Source organism: Propithecus coquereli, unplaced genomic scaffold, assembly GCF_000956105.1.
Source record: "Propithecus coquereli isolate 6110/MARCELLA unplaced genomic scaffold, Pcoq_1.0 Scaffold15, whole genome shotgun sequence".
NCBI classification, from domain to species: Eukaryota; Metazoa; Chordata; class Mammalia; order Primates; family Indriidae; genus Propithecus; species Propithecus coquereli.
Genome location: NW_012139413.1, coordinates 5,124,645 through 5,144,626, shown reverse-complemented (window position 1 = coordinate 5,144,626; position 19,982 = coordinate 5,124,645). Strand labels below are relative to the sequence as shown.

The window sequence follows — 19,982 nt, the reverse complement described above, 5'->3', positions numbered from 1 at the left end:
TTGGAAAACTTAACATTAAGATGCCAGTATTTCCCAAATTGATCTATAGATTCAACACAATCCCTTTCAAAATCTCAACAGCCTTTTTTGCAGAAATTGACAAGATAATCCTAAAATTCATGTGGAATTTCAAAGCATTTAGTATTTCCAAAACAATCTTGAGTAAGAAGAACAAATTGGAGGACTTACACTCCTGATTCCAAAACTTTGCAACAAATCTACAATAACAGATCAATGGAGTAGAATTGAGAATCCAGAAAGAACATTTATGACTACGGTCAATTGGATTTCAGCAAAAGTGCCATGACAATTCAATGGATAAAGAAATCTTTTCAAAGGCTGGGCGCGGTGGCTCACGCCTGTAATCCTAGCACTCTGGGAGGCCGAGGCGGGCGGATTGTCTCGAGCTCAGGAGTTTGAAACCAGCCTGAGCAAGAGCGAGACTCCGTCTCTACTAAAAATAGAAAGAAACTAATCAGACAACTAAAAATATATAGAAAAAATTAGCCGGGCATGGTGGCACATGCCTGTAGTCCCAGCTACTCGGGAGGCTGAGGCAGTAGGATCGCTTGAGCCCAGGAGTTTGAGGTTGCTGTGAGCTAGGATGCCACGGCACTCTAGCCCGGGCAACACAGTGAGACTCTGTCTCAAAAAAAAAAAAAAGAAATCTTTTCAACAAGTCATTCTGGATATAACTAGAAATCCACATGCACAACAAAATTGAAGTGAACCCCTACCTCATACCATGTATAAAAATTAACATAGATCAAAAGCTTAAATATAAGAGCTAAAACTATAAATGTCCTAGAATAAAACATAGGAATAAATCATTGTGACCTTGGAGGACTAAGCAATGGTTTCTTGGTTTTTATATCAAAGGCACAAGCAAACATATAAAAACAGATAAATTGGATTTCATCAAACATGAAAGATTTTGTGCTTCAATGAATATAACCAAGAAAGTGAAAAAAAAAAACACAGAATAGGAGAAAATGTTTGTAAATCATTTATATAATATGGGACTAGTATCCAGAATATATAAATAATTCTTACAATTAAATAATAAAAAGAAAAATAACCCAATTAAAAAATGGACAAAAGATCAAATTAGACATTTTTCCAAAGATACACAAATGGCCAATAAACACATGAAAAAAACAGTCAGCATCACCAATCATAGGAAAATTCAAATCAAAACCACAATGAGGTACAACTTCACACCTTCACATCCACCAGGATGGCTATAATAGTAATATAAAGTATTGGCAGGGATGTGAAAATAGTGGAACTGCATACATCGCTGTTGGGAATGCAAAATGGTGCGGCTTCTTTGGAAAAACAGTTTGGTAGTTCCTCAGAAGTTAAATATAGTTATCCTGTAACTCAGCAATTCTACTCTTTAGTATATACTCGAGAGTATTAAAAACATATGCCCACACAAAAACTTGTACATGAATGTTCACAGCAGCATTATTCAGAATAGCCAAAAAATAGAAACAACCCAGTGTTATTAACTGATGAATATATAAACAAAATGTAGCATATCCATACAGTGGAGTATTATTTAGATATAAAAAGGAGTATACTGATACATGCTACAACATGCATGAACCTTTAAAACATTACACAGGGTAAAGAAACCATGCACAAAAGGCCACATATTGTCTGATTCCATTTTTATGAAATGCCTTCAGCAGGCAAATCTGTAGAGATAGTAAGCATTAGTGGTTGCTAGGGTCTGGGGGAGTGGAATGGGAGTGACTGTTGAGTATGGGATTTCTTTGTGGGTCATAAAATGTTTTAAAATTAGGTAGTGGTGATGGTTATACAGCTTCATGAATATACCATTTTTAAAAACCTATTGAATTGTAAAGGAAAGAATTTTATGCTAAAATTTATAAATTTTAAGAATTTTTAAATTATTTGGAAGCTTTCAAAATAATGACAAACTTTTAGTACATGTATATAATTTTAAAATGTATATATATACACACATACACATTGGTGTTGTGTGTTCAATAAGTTTCTACTGATGGTCTGCTTGATCTATAAAACTTCAGAAAACCACTTTAAACGCAAGACATGTACATCACCAATAACAAATGCTTCCAAAAGCTGTATCTAATTTTATCTAAGACAGAGAAGATTACCATATTATTCTCTCTATCTATATTTCCTAATGGGTTAAAATGAAGATGACAGTAAATGAGTAAGTCTATAAAAGACATATTGATAAAACAAAATTGGGAAAGTCATTCAGTGCTGGCAGTGGCTTGTAAAAATGTAAAGGTGAGGTTATAGGAGAATAAAAAGTCAAAACAAGCTTGTTATTTAGTTTCTTAACAGTAAAAATGTCCTGGGCTTGATACAAACCATTTCCTTTGGCTCTGGACTCTGTTCCAAGCCTTTGCCTGTTCAGGGAAAAAAAAAATGGATTTTAATGCAAGAAGTAATTTCAGTGTTAAGCCCATTTATGAAAAGATTTCCAAGTACCCTGGGAACAAGTCAAAATAAGGCATCTCAGTGGGGAGAATGTTCACATTCTAAACATGGAGAGAACAGATTAATTACATAATGTCCTTTTCTGAAGTACAAGGTTGTATTGTTTTGTTTTTGCATATGTAGTGGGTTTTAAATACATGAACTAACTAATCTCTAATTGGATAGAAAAATATAGTTCTCTACTGTTTTAATTATTTAGAATAACAAAACTGCTGCTATGAATATGTTAAAATTCCTGAAAAGAAAAACAGCAGCTATTAATGTATAATTATCTGATACTCCAGTCATCAGAGATTTAATGTTTAAAGCATTTATCGTTTTTATAATTTTTGTGAATTATAGCATTTTAGCAACCAATTTAGTATAATTTAAGATAAGGGCCAGAGGTCTTTAATCAGGATTAGGAACGTATATACACAAAGTGTTACAAGTTTTCAAGTAACAACTGTAAAAACTCTTGATGCCCTTCCACAAAATCTCCTTATCAACATTGAGTCTATTGTATTGAGTTTCTCTTCCTCTGAGGTACATATACACCAGTGCTCACAACAGATATGTCCTGGGACCCGTGTAAATCTCCAGATTCTCAAAATACCTCCATGACATATAATTGGAACTCTCTCTGCTACTTGCCCATCTATTGCTCTGTATTAATGCTTGTATACGCTCCTGGCTTTCTCACGTTTTCTTCTAAAGGCACTTGTTTCCCCAGAATATCCTCAACATAAATTAACACCACCAACTTTGTACCAATTACATGTTGAGCTAGTTTTCTTCACAGAATAAAGTACTGGCCAAAATATAATATTTTCTCCATTTGCTTTTTCTTCTTTCCGTGTAAAGCACGTGGAGGATTCTTTCATGTCGTAAATGGGTACCCACGTTGCATTTGACAGACCACACTTGTGAATTCATCCAAAATGTTCACTTTCTGGCTAGGAACATTATCATCTTTCTTTCACATCTGTTGCTGGTACAAACTGTTAGTTTTCTTCCCAAGGCCATTTTTCACAAAGAAATAAAGATTATATCACTTCATAAGAGTCACTGCATAGCCAAGGATGAGTGGGAAGTAGGTATGGACTGAGAGGCCCTCTGACTAATATACCTCAATTTGACATACCCAAATTGAAGTATATTCTTCAGAGTAACTGAATAGATTTAGGTTATGCATTTGGGCAGGAATATCAAAAAACTGATGTGTTCTTCTTAGTATATCATATCAGGAGGAATATGGTGTTGGTTTGTTAATATTACTGGTTATATTAACTTTGATCCACTTGGCAAAGGTGATGTCTGCTGGAGTTCCTCACCGTAAAGCTTCTATTTTCCCTTTGTAATTAATAAGTGTTTTGTTGGAAAACACTTTGAGTCTATATAAATATCCTGCTTCTTATCAAGCAGGTGGAGGTGTATATTTAGGATAAACTTGTAGAACGGGATTGCTGAATTAAGAGGTAAACACATAGGGAGCTTTGTTAGATTTTGCCACATGACCCTCTAAAAAATTTGTACCAATTTACATTTTCATCACCAATGTATGAGAGAGCCTGCTTCAACCCAGTCTCACTAACAGACTATGTTGTCCTACCATTTACATCTACTATTTTGCCAGTCTCATAGGTAAGAAGTAGTTTCTTGGTGTAGTTTTAATTTGCACTTTATTATTATAAGGATGAATATCTTTTCAAATGTTTCTTTTGTGTGAATTGTCTGTTTGTCTTTTGCTCATTTTTCTATCAAGCTGTTTATCTCTTTTTCCCTTCAATTATTGAGTTCTTTATATGTTAGGACTCTTACCTTTTTATCTGTGATATATACTGCAAATACTTTTGCCCAGTTTGTCTTTTGGCCTTTTGCTTTTGTTTACAGGGTTTTGTGTCATGCAAACATATTGTTTTTGTTTTAATCTAGCCAATATTATCAATCTTTTCTATTATTGCTTCTAGATAGCTACGAAGTCTTCCCTACATTGGAGTATACAGAAATTCACCTTATTTCCTTGCAACACTTGTCTGGTGTCATATGCATGCATTTCTATCTCTGATCCGTTTGGAGTTTACTCTTGATGAAGTTCTTGGAGTTTGTCTTTTTCAAGTGTCAATGCAATTGTACTAGCACCTTTTATTTAGAAGTCCTTGTCCTAGCCATTTCAGATGCTGTCTTTATCATATACAAAATTTCTGTATGTACTTGAGTCTCTTTTTGGACTTTCTATTCCATTCTCGGGCTTATCTGTCTATGTATGTGCCATATCTGTGCTGCTTTAATTTTACAGACTTTATAGTATGCATTAATACTGATAGGGCTAATGCCCCCTCATAGCTTTTCTTTTCCAATTTTTCCTAGTTATTCTTGAGTGTTTATTTTTCCATATGAACTATAATATCACTATGGAGTATAACTCTATAAAACCTTGTTGGTGTTTTTACTGAGATCACATTAAATTTATAAATTAACCTGGGAAGAGTTGACATCTTTTTAATGTTGAATTGTTCCATCCCAGAACAAGAGATTTCTTTCCATTTGTTCAAGTATATTGTTGTATCTTTATAGTATTTTAAATGTTTCTTTATAAAAGTTTTACACATATACTATTAAGTTTAAGCATTTTATCTTCTTAGTTGACATTGTAAATGGGGCTTTGTCTGTTCTTACATTCTCTAAGTGGTTATTGTTTGTGTGTATGAAGGCTGCTGATTTCTATATGTTAATTTATATCCTGTTACTGTACTTAATTCTTTTATTGATATAATGTTATCATTGATTCTCCATGTATGCTATCATAGTATTTGCAAATGGAGGTGGTTTCACTTATATAATTTCTCTTGTCTAACTGTATTGGCTGATACCTCCAAGGCAATATTAAATAGTATTGAAGATATTATATACATGCACACACACATATACATATATCATACACATATATAATACATGTATTATATATTTTAAGCATGTAGTCATCATTTCCTAGTTTCTTCATTGCTTTTATCAGGAATAGATACTGAATTGTGTCAAAAGCTTTTTAGCATCTGTTGAGATAATCATATGATTTTTCTCCTTCGATTGATTAATATGATGTCTTATAATGGATTTCCTCATATTGAGCAGACTTGCACCCCTGCAATGCATCTCACTTGATCATGATATATTATTTTTCTTAATGTATATTACTGATCTTAAATCTACAAATACGAAAGGTCTTTGGCAGTGTCATTCAAAAACAATATCCCCTAGGGCACTTATCAAATTGATTTCTGCTAAATCAGAATTCTAGAAAGGATCTTAGGAATCTGCTTTTAACAAGTCCCACAGAGGTGGTCCTTGTGCACACTGAGAACCACTGGTCTACTTACTATATTCAGTGTGAATTTTTAACGGGAAATTACTGCAGAACCTGTTTACTTTAGTACAGAGTTTGCTCCATGATTCCTTTAAAAAGCTGCTTTGTGTCTTGAAATTATAGATTCTAGATCGAGAGCCAGTTGCAGGAAAGTAGATGATATGAAGAAACTAAAACCTAAAATAGTATCTGCTACTTGAATCCTTATCCATTGATCCATTCACTCATTTATTCAACCTTTTTTAGCACTATGCAAGGATGAGGATACCAAGATGTGTAAGACATAGTTCCTGTGCAACAGTAGGAAAAATTGAGGATTACGTAAATATTTGTAAAATATTAGGCATTATATTAGAAATATTTTCCAGGAATTTTATATACTTGAGGGGCTTAAAAGAGGAAATGCATCAGAAAAGATTTTTAAAAGGAGGTACTGCTTTAGATGAAGCATCTTTCCAATATAACATTAACAAATGGGGGAAGAAATTTATTGCAAAAATCTCATTTACATGAAACATTTTAGAAGTGCATCTCTTACACATGATGTGTTAGTATACCAGCATATCAACTCTTGTTAAACAGAACTATGTAAGATCACTCATCTATATAAGGGAAGTGTTTAAAAGGCGGAATCTCTGTATATAACCTATGAATGAATTTCTTTCCAAGATATACAAACTTAATAGAAACACTGAATAACATCAATAGCAAAATAGAAAGCATCAATAATAAATAGAAACTTCAGTAAATGGAACACGAAATACCATTGCTTCTATTAGTATGCTTCAAATTCTCTTAAAGAAAAAGAAGATATGTACTCTCTTTCCATTAGAATTTGTGATGGTTTGGTTCCACTCCATTTATTCTTAGTATCAGACTTTGCTTGTCCGGGACAACTGCTGTGTGGGTATGGGACCATAAAATCCTGTGACTAACACTCACACCAGGGTAATGATTTTGGATTGGCTTGGTATGGAATGCATTTCTTATCATCATATGAATGGCCCTCACATGATGAGATGAGAGGGCAATATTTTAAAGTACAAACCTGGTACTGCTTGCTCTGAATAAAATTCTCCTAAGTCAAATGTAGTAAGGATTCTTTCATTTCCTGATTTTAATAATCTAGGAGGAAAAGGGGTTTTTAATTGCCAACGTTTTTATTTACCCAAAGTCTGTAAAATTTACTGCTGCTTAGGACTGAATGTGCTACAAATTATGTATGCATCAGGTGGCTTTGGCACACACCTCGTGTCTGAATTAAACTCGAGCAGGTGTCAACTAAGATAGGAGCAAGTGTCACACTGAAGTCTTGGTTTATCCATTTGGGCTCAGCTTTAACCATCACTCTGCAGTTACCAAATCATTAAAATAAAATGTTCATATTTGAATACCTTTCGGGATTTCCTTGGCAAAGAGAAGACAGAAAGCATTTTAATACGATTTTTTAAAAATGTATAGCCATCCAGCTTAACAACAGAAAATTTGGATAGCAAAAATATATCCTGGGTGAATTCTGAAATAGAAAAAACATATATATAATATATAATTTATTCTGAATAGCCTGTTTAAGTAGTATATTTGTTTTGAACGAGCAATAAAATTTAGTGTGCCTTTATTGAGCTTGGCCGTATTAATTTTAGTAATTTCTTTATTAATTTACAGTTGGTAATCAGTGGATAAATTACATATCATTCTGTGGTCTCAGAACACATGCAGAGCTTGAAGGAAACCTTGTCACTGAGCTTATCTACGTCCACAGCAAGTTGTTAATTGCCGATGACAACACAGTTATTATTGGTAAGTATATGGTCCATAACTGTATTCCTTGCCAGCTGACTCACCCCATGCAAAAATCTCTGCTGCGATTCCTCTCAAGCTTCCTTTGCAGCTGAGAGAGACAATAATGTAATATCTGAACCCCTTCTGAAGTAATCATCTTCTCTTACTTCATTTCTAACCTGTTTTTACCTATGAAGAAGCAGAGGGACAGAGCAATTAAATGGACTCTGCAAATCGCAGGATCCAGAGGTAGCGAGTTAACCCAGCAGTGCAATGATTTGCCTGATGTCAGCAATTCCCTCTTGTTTCTTTATTTTTATTTTGAATCCAAGTGGCTAGGTTTCAGGGATTGGGAAGGGGGCAGAAATGGGAAGGGAAAGTGTGTCATAAGCAAGTACCTTGTGGTAAATTGCATGTGTTTACACCATGTCCACCTAACCACCTAACCATTACCACAAACCTGAAGTTGGGCAAAAGTCAAATCAGAAGGATATTAAAATATACTGCCTCTATCCTGACCATTATTTTTCCTAACATCTATGTTTTGGGTTTCAATAATCAGGATGTAGAGCAGTCCAGCTTTGTTGATATGTGTGTGGTTGAGAGAATTGTGTATTAATGACAGAATGCAGCTCTGTACAAGGTCTGCAGTCTTTTCTTGTCAAGGATCACAGTAGATTTCTCCAAAGCCTTTCCCTACTGACAGATTCAGGAGAGAGTTACTGGTTATACATTCTTCCCAGATTAGATTAACCTGGCCGGAAAAGTGGATGTTCAGCTTCATTCTTTCACACACATGGAAAGCTTCATATTTCCATCATTGAATCGTTTTGCCTTCTAATATTATGTAAAATGAACACTAGAAGGCCAGGACGAGAAACAGAGTATTAATAACCAGCCAGATATATGAGGTAACCAGGGTGGGGGCATGTTACCTAGAGATAGGATGTGTCCCACTATTGGGAATTCCACTCATCTGTTTTAAATAAAATGTAGTTTCTCAGCTATCTCAAGATACTTTCCTATTCTTTAAGAAACTAAATGTTATGGAGTATTTTGAATTTTTTGGCAATAAATATGACCTCCATCCTCCACTGAGAAAAGAAAAAAATCTCGTATCTAGGAGTGATGAGATTGCCTTATCTGGAATGTGACTTTAAAAAAAAGGAAAAGTAATTCTAAAGCCAGAAGATGTCTAGACTACAGTGTGGTGAAAGAGAAAGATGCACACACACACACACACACACACACACACACACACACACACACATTCTTTTAATACTTGAATAGGACATTTAAGAAAAATATCTTATTCTTTGATCTTTTTCTCTATAGGGATTGAAGCTCTGTAGGGCTTCAGTGTATAAGGTATCTGTTATTGCCCCCAGGCTTCTCTGGACTTGCTCTTCAAAAGCCAACCTCAGAATATCTTTATATTAAATTTGGCAATGACAGTAGGAAAGAAAAAATATTGATGTTTGCTGAAATGGAAAAATAAACAAATAAAGCCAAGTAAAATTCAGTTGGTGTCTTCAACAAGATTTTAGAACTCGAAGTCAAAATTGACAGATGTAAGTATTTTCCTTCAAAAGGTCATTTTGACTTTCAGCCTGCTTTACATAAAGTGTAAATGCAAAGTAGTTTTCAGCAACAGAGCTAACAGTTAAATAGGTTTGTTCGGTATTTTAATTGACTTATTTTCTAGAAAGAACTCTGAACCCTCAAAGGCTACAATTTATTTCGGCTCGCAATAATTGATCCAGTTGGCACACTATTCCTATCCACTCTCTTGAAACTGAAGATGTGGCCCTGGGAGTATGAAGAGGTCTTCCTTGCTAGTATTAAGAGGCTGTATTTCTTTTTTCTTTTTTTTTCCTTCCCCAAGGGCAATGTGCCTTAAAGAATAGATTTCTCCCGAGGAAAAATACAAAGATTCTTTGATTCTTTTTATCTCTGTGGAAACTTTAAAAGTAAGCAGGTTTATTGTCGCTTCCCTAACACATCCACCTTGTTTAAGTTCATAACACAGAGAACAATGTTTAAAATTCTCAGAGAGGAGTTTGAGTAGTTAGGCTGAGAATATTTTTACAGGTGTTAAAGGAGGTTAACGCAACCTGTGATTAAGTTTTCTAACATGGCAAACTTATGCACAAATTATTCAGTAATCAACATGAGAAAAACGACTAATTGTTCATCCTCATGTTTTTCCTCATGAGGAAATATTTGTTTTCTCACATTGAAGATCTCTTTTGTGTATAGCTTCAATTACCTGTTGCCCTGGGCAGTCTGGCTGGTCATGAAATCTGTGACCACATCCAGTTTTCTAACTCATCTTAATTTTAAGCACTTAACCAAACTAACATTTATTTGCTTTCCTAAACAAGGAAAAACTACACTTTAAATAAAATGATAGTCTATCCTGTTAACTAAGTGAAACAGTTGTTTTTAATGTTCACTAATCCACAGCAAAGCACAACAGGGAGATGCAAAACGTGAATAAAACAGTGCGCTGCCCTCCCGGAGCTCACGGGCTGCAGGAGAGGCAGCTACTGCTTCCACCTGAGACCAGAAACATTGGGATGGATGTTGTCAAACCGGCAAGAAGGCCCCGAGGCAATCAGTGAGGGTGTGTGAATGGGGAAGCCACATAGAGGTCATGAATATCAGTACTTAAAGGGCAGGCTTGAGTGTGGCATGTGAAGGTCTATAGTTGAAAGGCTGCCCCAGTAAAGAGGGATTGTGTTTATTCTAAAAAGTTCTAGTCCTGTGGGTCTCAACTCTGGCTCCTGGGGAGCTTTAAAGGTATATATGTATCATTTAGTGGGAAGTTTCTTCATGTCTGCAAATTTACTTTTAATTGGATCAAAACAAAAAGATGAAGTAATAACAGATATGTAGACAGAGTGGTATACCAATGCCTACTTCCAGAAATTCCAGAAATTCTGATCTAATTCATCTGGTTTGGGGCCTGAACACTGGGTAAGTTTTGTTTTTGTTGTAGATTTTGAAAGCTTCCTAGGTAATGCTAATGTGTAGTCCGAGCTGAGAACTTCTGTTCTGGAGACACAGGGAACACAAGCGAGTGGAAACTACAGAGTAGCCCAGTGGACTCAATAGGAGAGTTTCCTTTAAAATAGATAAACTAAAACAGGGTAGAGTTGGTATGTCAATTTTCTATTACTGTTGTAACAAATGACCACAAACTTAGTGACGTACGAAAATACAAATTTATTATCTGACACTTCTGTAGATGACAAGTTCAACATGGGTCTCACTGGGCCAAAATCGGGGTGCAGCAGGGCTGACGCATTCTTTTCTAGGGGCCCACAGGGAGAGTCCGTTTCCTCGCCTTTTCCAGCTTCCAGAGGCTGCCCACATCCCTTGGCTTATGGCCCCTTCCTGCATCTTTAAAGTCAGAAACACTGCATCTCTCTGAAAATTCCCTAAAGTCTCAGCCCATTCTTTTGTACTCACATCCCCCTCTGACCCCCTTCACATTTAAGGATCCTTGTGATTATATTGGGCCCACCTGGATAATCTAGGATAACCATTCTATTTTAAGGTTACCTGATTAGTGACCTTAATTCCACATGCAGCCTTCATTCCCCTTGACCGTGTAACATACCATATTCATAGGTTTCAGAGATTAGGACATGGACATCTTTGGAGGCTATTATTCTGCCTACCACAGAAGGATTCACAATTTCTTAAACAAGACACACCAAAAGAGTACAAACCACAAAGGAAAAGAAAGATAAATCTAACTATTAAAATTCAGAACTTTATTCATTAAAAGATACTATAAAAAGAATAAAAAGATAAACCACAAACTGAAAGAAGATATTTGCAACACATTTAATACTCAGAACACATAAAGAACTCCTATAAATCAATAAGAAAAGACAAATATCCAAAGAAAAATGGACAAAGCAATTGTATGGAAACTCCACCAAAGAGAACATACCCAAGGCCCATAAATATATGAAAAAATGTTCATTCATTAATATAACAATTAGACAAATAAGAGTTTTTAAAAATACCAGACTGGCAAAAATTAAAAAGTCGGGCAATCTAAGCATTGGCAAAGCTGTGGAACAATAGACTCCCCTCCACTGCTGGTGGGAGTGTAAGTTGGAAGTCACTTTGGAGAACATTCTGGCCTTACCTAGTAAAACAGCAGTCTACTCCTGCGTGCGGAGCCAAGGTAAACTCTCACATGTATATGCCAAGAAACAAATTCACAAATATATAGAGGAGAAATGTGCACCCCAGCAAAACTCTGGAAGCAACCCAAACATCCATCGATAGTGAATGAATAAATAAATCCCTGGTGTGTTTATTCAAGGAAAATAAATGTGTTACAATTATGCACAGATAAATACCAAAGACATAATATTGAACGAAAAACTCTCAAAAGATAATAAGCTATATTATTTACTTATGTAAATTAAAGTTAGAAGTAAATTATTTTTTGTTTAGGAAACATGCAGAGCATGGTGAACACAACATTCAACACCAGGTCTCCCTGCGGGTTAGGACATGGTATGCACGGGAAGGTGCTGGAGGCCTCCTGGGATGTGGTAACACTGTCTTCAGCCCAGGTCGTAAATTCAGTGATGTTTATTTTATTATTGCCGAAATTGTGCATCTGTGTTTTTATACACTCTTTTGTGTTTTGCTATATTTCACAATTTTTAAAAAGTTTCCTAACAGCAGACTCAGAATAGGTCATTTTCTAAAAACTAAGTGGTTTTAAATGATCAAACCACTTTTTGTAAACTGTATTGTGCAGTTACCACAAAAAGTAATATGTGAATATAATACATATTGGTTGTAAATATTTTAAACTCTAAGGATGTATATAGAGTAAAAGGTCAAAATTCCCCTCATTTTCCTCTCTCTCCACTAGAAGGCACCTACCACTGTGAACAGTTCAGTGTGCTGTCTTTCTAGATCTCTTGCTCTCTCGTCTTCCTAATATGTTATATAAAAATAGGGTAACACTATAGCTGCTGTTCTGAATTTGATTTTCAGAATACAAGAACATTTAACAACAAGAATGGAGGTAGCATTTATATCCATCAATACCTCATTGTCAGTATCTCATTTATTCAATTCATCTAAAATGTTTTCATCCCTTTCTTCACATTCCTGTTAAATAGTAGCCAACTCACTTATCCAATGTGGTTGAGAGTCAGTGCTTTGGGTAACTCCAGGTTGGCCTTTAAAGAAGAATTACCCTCTCTCGGAATTCCAGCTCAGAATGCCAAGAATTCCAGGAATGTATTCCTCCCCTCCGGAGTGCGGAGGCCCACTGTGGTGGGAGGGGTTAGGGGCCCGTGTAAGTGTGTGTGTGTGTGTGTGTGTGTGTGTGTGTGTGTGTGTAGGAGGCTTTCTTACTCCAGGAGAGCTCACTTCCCTAGTTCTCCTGACGCTGAACAGAGCAGCCACGTCTGCCCAATTCAGCAGCTCTCGCCTGACAGCGGCCTCTGCTGGGGCCAGGGGATAGTGAAGTCCTAAAGCAGCACAATGGAAACCTTATTCTTTGAGTTCTTACAGTGCATATACGGGGTGATTTAGCCAGAAAGGAGACTCCTTTGATGCAAATGCTACATTCCAGCAAATTGTTCCTTCCTATGGCACTATTCTCTGGTACAGATATTATAGAGTTAATAAGTATGTGATAATAATGCCAATAATTAACATTTGTAGAGCAGTTTATAGATCAGTCAGTGTTTTCACATGGTCTTACTTATTTGCCAGAACAACCCTACAAGGTGTATATTATTATTTCATTTTATGAAAGATTATATTAAAGCTGAGAAAGATTAAGTGAATTGCCCAGATTAACACTAGGCAACTATCAAGCCCAAAGATATAGCTGCAAATTTTATAGCATAACCAAAATGTAAGTGTGTGTATAAAGGATGATTTGCTAACAAAACAAAGCATTTCAAAGGTTCCCACCTTAAAGCACGCCAGTAGCGCTCCCACATTTCTGCAGGGTGCACCTTCCTTTCTCTGTCACCCAGGGCCACCATGAGGCACCATTCACTTCCATAGTCATCATAGATTTGTGTATGAACTATGTGGTAATATCCTGGCAAATGGCAGTGAAGTCTCTTCCAGAAAGGGCAGATTTTTCTCATGCAGAAAACTTCGCCACTTGGGCTCACAGCAAGGCTGCCGTGACCTTACAGCTCTGGCTGCCCGAGTCACAGAGGGCCGCCGGTGCACCTGTCCAACCCGACCCCTCTGCCCCACGTCTGCAGACGCAGCGCAGTGTGCGACTAGGGCAAGAGGAGCAAGAAGAAAAGAGTCAGTCAGGCCCCATCTGTAGTTTGTAGGACGCCCAAAGGATTCAAAGCGGGAAGCCTCACCGATGAATACAGAAAACGTGATGGGGTTTCTGAATACACGGCAGAGGATTTCAGAAAGCACAGGTTGAACTAATAGCAAAATATGCGCCCTTCACATGTGAAAGTCAACATTCTCGCCTCATTTGGATTTAAAAATAGAATGGAGAGAAGTTGATACAGAAGCTCTTGGCATGCCACACAAGTGAGGCAAGGGAGTGGAAAGCCCAAAGCCACAAATGACAATCTGTATTTGAGATTATGCTCTATTGATTGTGAAGGTACTCTTGGGCTTTGACATTCATAATTATGCAGGGAATCTGATTCTTAACTGTAAAAGCAAAGCCATCTTCTCTACTGAACTGGTAAGCATGCCCTTTTTCTTTAAGTGCCGGATGATTATATCAGAATCCTTTGCACCACAAGGTAGAAAATTCAACTAAAAGTGTGTAAAACAATAAGGAAAATATATAATTTCACATAAAAGAAGGTCAGAAAGTTCAAGGGTTGAAGATTCTTCTTTCTGCTCTGCCACCTTCAGCTTGTCTGTTTATCCCCTAGTGGTTGCAAAATGGCTGCAAAAGCTCCTGAAATCATGTCATCAAATCCCTCAAGCCAAAATATCTAACAGCTGGAAGAGACAGCATCCATTTTTTGTGTTCCTTTATACAAAGGGGAAAAACTGTCTCAGGAGAAGGAAGAAGACCTTCCTTCATGTCGCTTTGACTAGAACCACATCAAGTGCCTATTCTTAAGCCAGTCACTGGGAAAAATAATGAAATTACCATAGCTGGCTTAGACTGATCGAGATTCACCCTTGGGTTAGGGAGGGCCCCACCTCCCTAAAGCACATCTTCCCTAGATAACCTGAACAAAATTAGGGTTTTGTTGGCAAGGAAGAAATGAGTGGAGAGGTCAATCAACGGTGTCTGCCACAATAAAGAGGTTGTTTAATTTCACTGTTTTCTCCTTATAGGTTCTGCCAACATAAATGATCGAAGCTTGCTGGGAAAGCGTGACAGTGAAATGGCTGTCATTGTGCAGGATACAGAGACGGTTCCTTCAGTAATGGATGGAGAAGAGTATCAAGCTGGCCGGTTCGCCCAAGGACTTCGGCTACAGTGCTTTAGGTCAGCCCTCCGAAGCTGTGTCTCTTTGATGTGGTTCCACTGCCACGGGCACTGGGACCCAGCCCTGCCCTCTGGCCCTTAGACACATGCCCTCCCAGGTTCTTCTTTGTCTAAAACAGTGTCTCCCAAAATATATGATATATACCACCAGTAGTATGTGAAATGACTTTGGGTGGTACATGAACATTTGTCATAGCTTTTTATTATTTTTAGGTACAATAGGAGACACTAGCATTTTAAATATATTAATTGATTTAGGACCAGACCAGGTCAAACCATCTAGTGTCCATTTAAGTTTTTAAAAGTGAGTTCAGTCTTAAAAATCAAAATAAGTCCAGTAATAGAAGAATATAATAAAAATTATTAAAGGAGGATGCCAGTGACTACTGGTATCAAATTTAAATGTAGGAACTTCTGTTCTCAGGTTTAAGATGACTCCAGATGTGGAAGATCCCTGATCTTTGGCAAGAAGATGTGAGTTTTAAACAAATCTGTGCTCAAGCAGAGAGCACACTGGGCTAGGAAGCTGGTCTCATTTAGACTGTGTGACTCTAAATGAGTCCTTCATTCGATAAAGTGTTATTTAGTTCTTTCTGGGGCTGGGGCTCTGATTGTCCCCAGCCCGTTGTCTATTCTCCGCAGCAGTCAGAGTGATCCTTCTAGAACCTTCTAGATCATGACACTCCTCTGCTCACTACTGTCCAGTGGCTTCCTACCTCACAAGTAAACACGCAACAAGTAAAATCCTTGTTCCTAACATAACCTCTTCTCCTCTCCCTCTTTCCCTTGCTCACTGCAGACACACTGATCTCCCCACTGTCTGTGGAACACGCTGACCACTGTCTCACTGCTAGGCCATTGCAGGAAGTCCATGATTTTATGATTCTAGAACTATGTGTGCCATGATGTGATTTTGTGTGGCCTCTATAGTGAGACGCAGCAAGTGGCCCTGGTGTAGTTAGAGGCAGTGCATTATGCTATTTGGGGAAGGGCACTGCACTGCAGCACTGTTATTTTGATCCTTTATGTGTTAACGATCCACTTTGGAAATGGACTCATTTGCAGACAGGCACATAATGAGCACTTCACTCCCTGCAAATGTGGAGGCCATTTCCCTCATTGCTACCAGTCCCGATTCTGGCTTCTGAGACCAACATAAGCTTCAGTTCTAGAGACATTCATTCTGCTCTCTGTGCCCAAGGAGCTCGGCAAATCCATCCCTCAAAATCTGTCATTACCTTCTAACAACTTTTATTGCTTTATTTGCGGCCTTTGTTATTAATTGTTTTGTCAGTAAGAATATTTTCAAACCACTGATATTTCAATAAGCTTCTATGTTAATTCATTTCATTTAGCAGGGGAGAATTTAAAATTAGTACCCTGCTAATCATCCCATTGATTGCCTACTGCAGAATATGTAAGGAAACAAATATTTCCTTTTGTAAGCTGGAAATATATGTCAGATATCTTTTCGTTTCCTGGAGAACTTAAGTATACTCTTTAAAATGGTGGGCTTCTATATAACTTTTTAAATGTATAATAATTATAGAGGTAGAGGGTTCTGATTTCAACACATTTTTGTTGTAGAAATTTAGCAAATACAGAAAATCAGTAAGAAGATTATATTCACCTGTAATACTACCACCCAGTGCTAACAATTTAAACATTCAATACCTATCATTCCACTTTCTTCTATACATATATATTAATACACTGTATTTCTTTTTTAAAAAACAAAATTAGATTCTCACAGGTCTACAATATTTTTTATTATTTAAATAATGTTACACATGTTTTTCCATGTCATTAAGTATTCTACTATATGTTAATGGCTACATCATATTTCATTGTGTGTATGTGCCATATTCCTTTAGCTAATACCTCATTGTTTGGCAGATTTTTTTTGCTAATATAAAAAAATGGATATGTTTGTAAATACCATCTTGTTCACCTTCTTAATTGTTCCCTTAGACTAACAAAGCTTCCTTTGCTCTCTAACTTATTACATCACTAGCAATGTTTTAGACGGTTTATTCCTTCTATCTTTACTGAGTTCTAGTATTTTATTTAATCTTTGCCCATTTGTTGGATTTCAAGTGGAATTTCATTATTTTAATATGCATTTTTAGGGTTTTTTTTTTGAAGAACGTGTTTATTAGCCATGTGTAAATTGTTCATTTGTAAATGGAGTGGGGAACCTACGACCTTAAGGCCACATGTGGCCTTCTAGGTCCTTAAGTGTAGCCTTTTAACTGAATCCAAATTTTACAGAACAAATCCTTCTATTAAAGGGGATGCAGCAGAGAAAGATGAAGCTTTTCTTGCTTCCTTTGGTGCTTAAAAAGCAACAATCTTGAAATCAGAAGGCTACAAGTCCTCCACCCCCTTTACCCAGTATGTTGGAATGTTTAAGTTTCTTTTAATGATTTCTAAGTGCTTTAAATATGTAGGATGCTCATTCCTTTGTCACATGTGTTGCAAATTTGTTTTGTCATTTGACTTTTAATCATATTTAGAGTATTTGGGGAAAATATTTCAATCCTTGTTAATCAAATCTGTTTATTCTTTGTTTTTTCCCCTTTTCTTATATGTTTAGAATAGCTTCCCCAGTACAAGATCAAACATTTACTTATATTTTCTTCTAGTACTTGTTTGATTTTACTTTTTGCATCTAACGTCTGCAGTTTATTTTAATGTAAGAAATGAAGCAGGGGCTGTAACTTTTTTCCCCAACTAACCGGCTGATCAGACCTGTATGATGTGCAGTAGGGTTCTTCACCTCTCTAGTCTGCAGAACCTCTTCGTGATGCACTGAATTGCCATTGTTCTGACCTCTGATCTCTAGTCTCTCTATTCTGTTACATTGAAAGTCTGTGTCCTTGCACACCGGTGTGATACTATTTTAATTACTGTGGCTGTACATTTTAATACTACTTTTTGCCATTCTGCTTCTCCATATTAGTATTCTTTTTCGGAATAATTTTGGCTATTCATAAATATTAATTCTTTCACATGAACTTTTAATTATTTACTCAAGTTCTCTCAAATCCCTATTAGATTTTTTATTGGGATTATAGCAGATTTATAGATTAATATAAAAAGAATCGACATCTTTATAATATTGAGTCATCCTGTTGAAGAAAAAGGTACGGACTTCAATTTATTCAATTATTTTATTGTTCTTCAAAAAAGCTTTGGTCTTATTGTTGAGGGGGAGGAGGGTTGTTCTTCAGTAAATCATTCCTTTTTTTTTCTTTTATGCTGATCCTATACGTTTTATGCTAACTTTATTCCTAGGTACTTTATTTTTCCTGGCAATTTTCAAACTGTCTTAAAGAGGCAGTTGTTCTTAAACAATTATTTTCACTTTGCCCCAGTGGCAAACACAGATAATGTATTAAAAAGCACATAAAAATCTTGTGTCAATTGTAGCCTCTTTTTATTAGGAAATGTTCCCAAAGATAAATGTTATGGCTTAGAGCACAGCCATTTTCTCAGTTGAAAAAAACGCAGCTTCAATCTATTTTCCATCTGGGCTATTTTTGAATAGAAATAGAGAGACACATCTCAATGTGAAATCAATTCTAAATTGAGACAGAACCAACCATCGAGTACTGCACTGAATGTCACAGCTATGAGCTGATGAGTTCAAGTCCTAGAAAATTATCCAAACTTTACAGATATAACCATCACTCAACAGAAACCGTTATCTATACAAGTAGAGCTCAGAATCATTCAAAGTGGCAGAGAAGAGGAATGGAAAGAACAGAAATAATTTTTTGTGGTTTTCCTACTGTCCCACTTTTTGTGATGAATAAACAAATATTAAATAATTGCCATTATACACATCAACATAAAATCAAACTAGTTTTCTCTCAAACTTTAGTCCTTGAAAGAATACCCAAAGTACTTCATATTATATTTACTGTGCAATTTAATATAAATTTCTTATAATTAAAATACAGGGAAAATAGTTTGTTGCTAAGTATTTCCTATTATAGATTTATTTAAATACTTTTTCTACAAACAAGCCCTTCAACTGATAACTTGGTGGACACATTGGCTCACCTCTTGTTCTAATTTAAAAGACAAGTCACAAAAAAACCCTTTTTGCCTAATTTTCAGCACCTTAGACCTGGCCCAAATCAAAGGTATTACTGTAATTGACTTATTGTCATCACTTGCTCTGTCTCTCAGATTTGGAGCAATAACATTTTGCTTTGGGTCTTAATTAGCAGCCAGCATCTATGTGCAATATCATCCCTTAAATCTTGTTTTAAAAGTTATTCTCATATAGTCTAAAGGAGGTATTATTTGAAGTAAAAACAGAATTTTGAGGTTAAAAACACTCAAGAATCCTAGTTAGCCCATGGTACCAGACCCATCTAAAAAATTTTTTTTTATTTAGTGGAAAAAGTGCAGACTAAAACTAAAATGAGTTGCCCTTTTAGCTCTATCGAATTGAGCTTTTTAAAGAGTTGACAGTGTTGGAGATGACTGGGAGAGCAAGCATGGTTAATACTGTTGCGTTGGTACAGCCTTTCTTGGAGTAATTTTTCATATTCTTCAATCCAAGAATTTTAATTCTAGAATTTCTCCTAATGAAATAATCATAGAAATTCACAAAATATTATATATGATGAATAAATTCTGTCAATGGTAGCATTGCTCCTAATAATGAAAAACTGGAAACCACCCAAAAGTCCATAATAAAATAATTGGTTAAATAAACTTCACGTGATAGGAAGCTCTGTAGCCATTAAGAATGATGATGTAAATTTACTTATGTTTATTTAAATGCAAACAAAGAGGGCCATGATGTGATGCTGTCGGTTGTTAAAGCCAATGACCAGTGCTAATCTGCATTTG

General features: G+C 36.2%; 1 protein-coding gene across 2 annotated transcripts in view; it reads left to right on the top strand.

Moving 5' to 3' along the window:
• Positions 1 to 19,982, top strand: part of PLD1 (phospholipase D1, phosphatidylcholine-specific) — a 166,258-nt gene that overhangs the window by 140,022 nt on the left and 6,254 nt on the right. For both annotated transcript variants that reach the window (XM_012640228.1, XM_012640227.1), the window contains 2 exons: positions 7,511 to 7,645; positions 14,960 to 15,113. In XM_012640228.1, the coding sequence (XP_012495682.1) occupies positions 7,511 to 7,645; positions 14,960 to 15,113 (289 nt within the window). The remainder of the gene's footprint in view (positions 1 to 7,510; positions 7,646 to 14,959; positions 15,114 to 19,982) is intronic.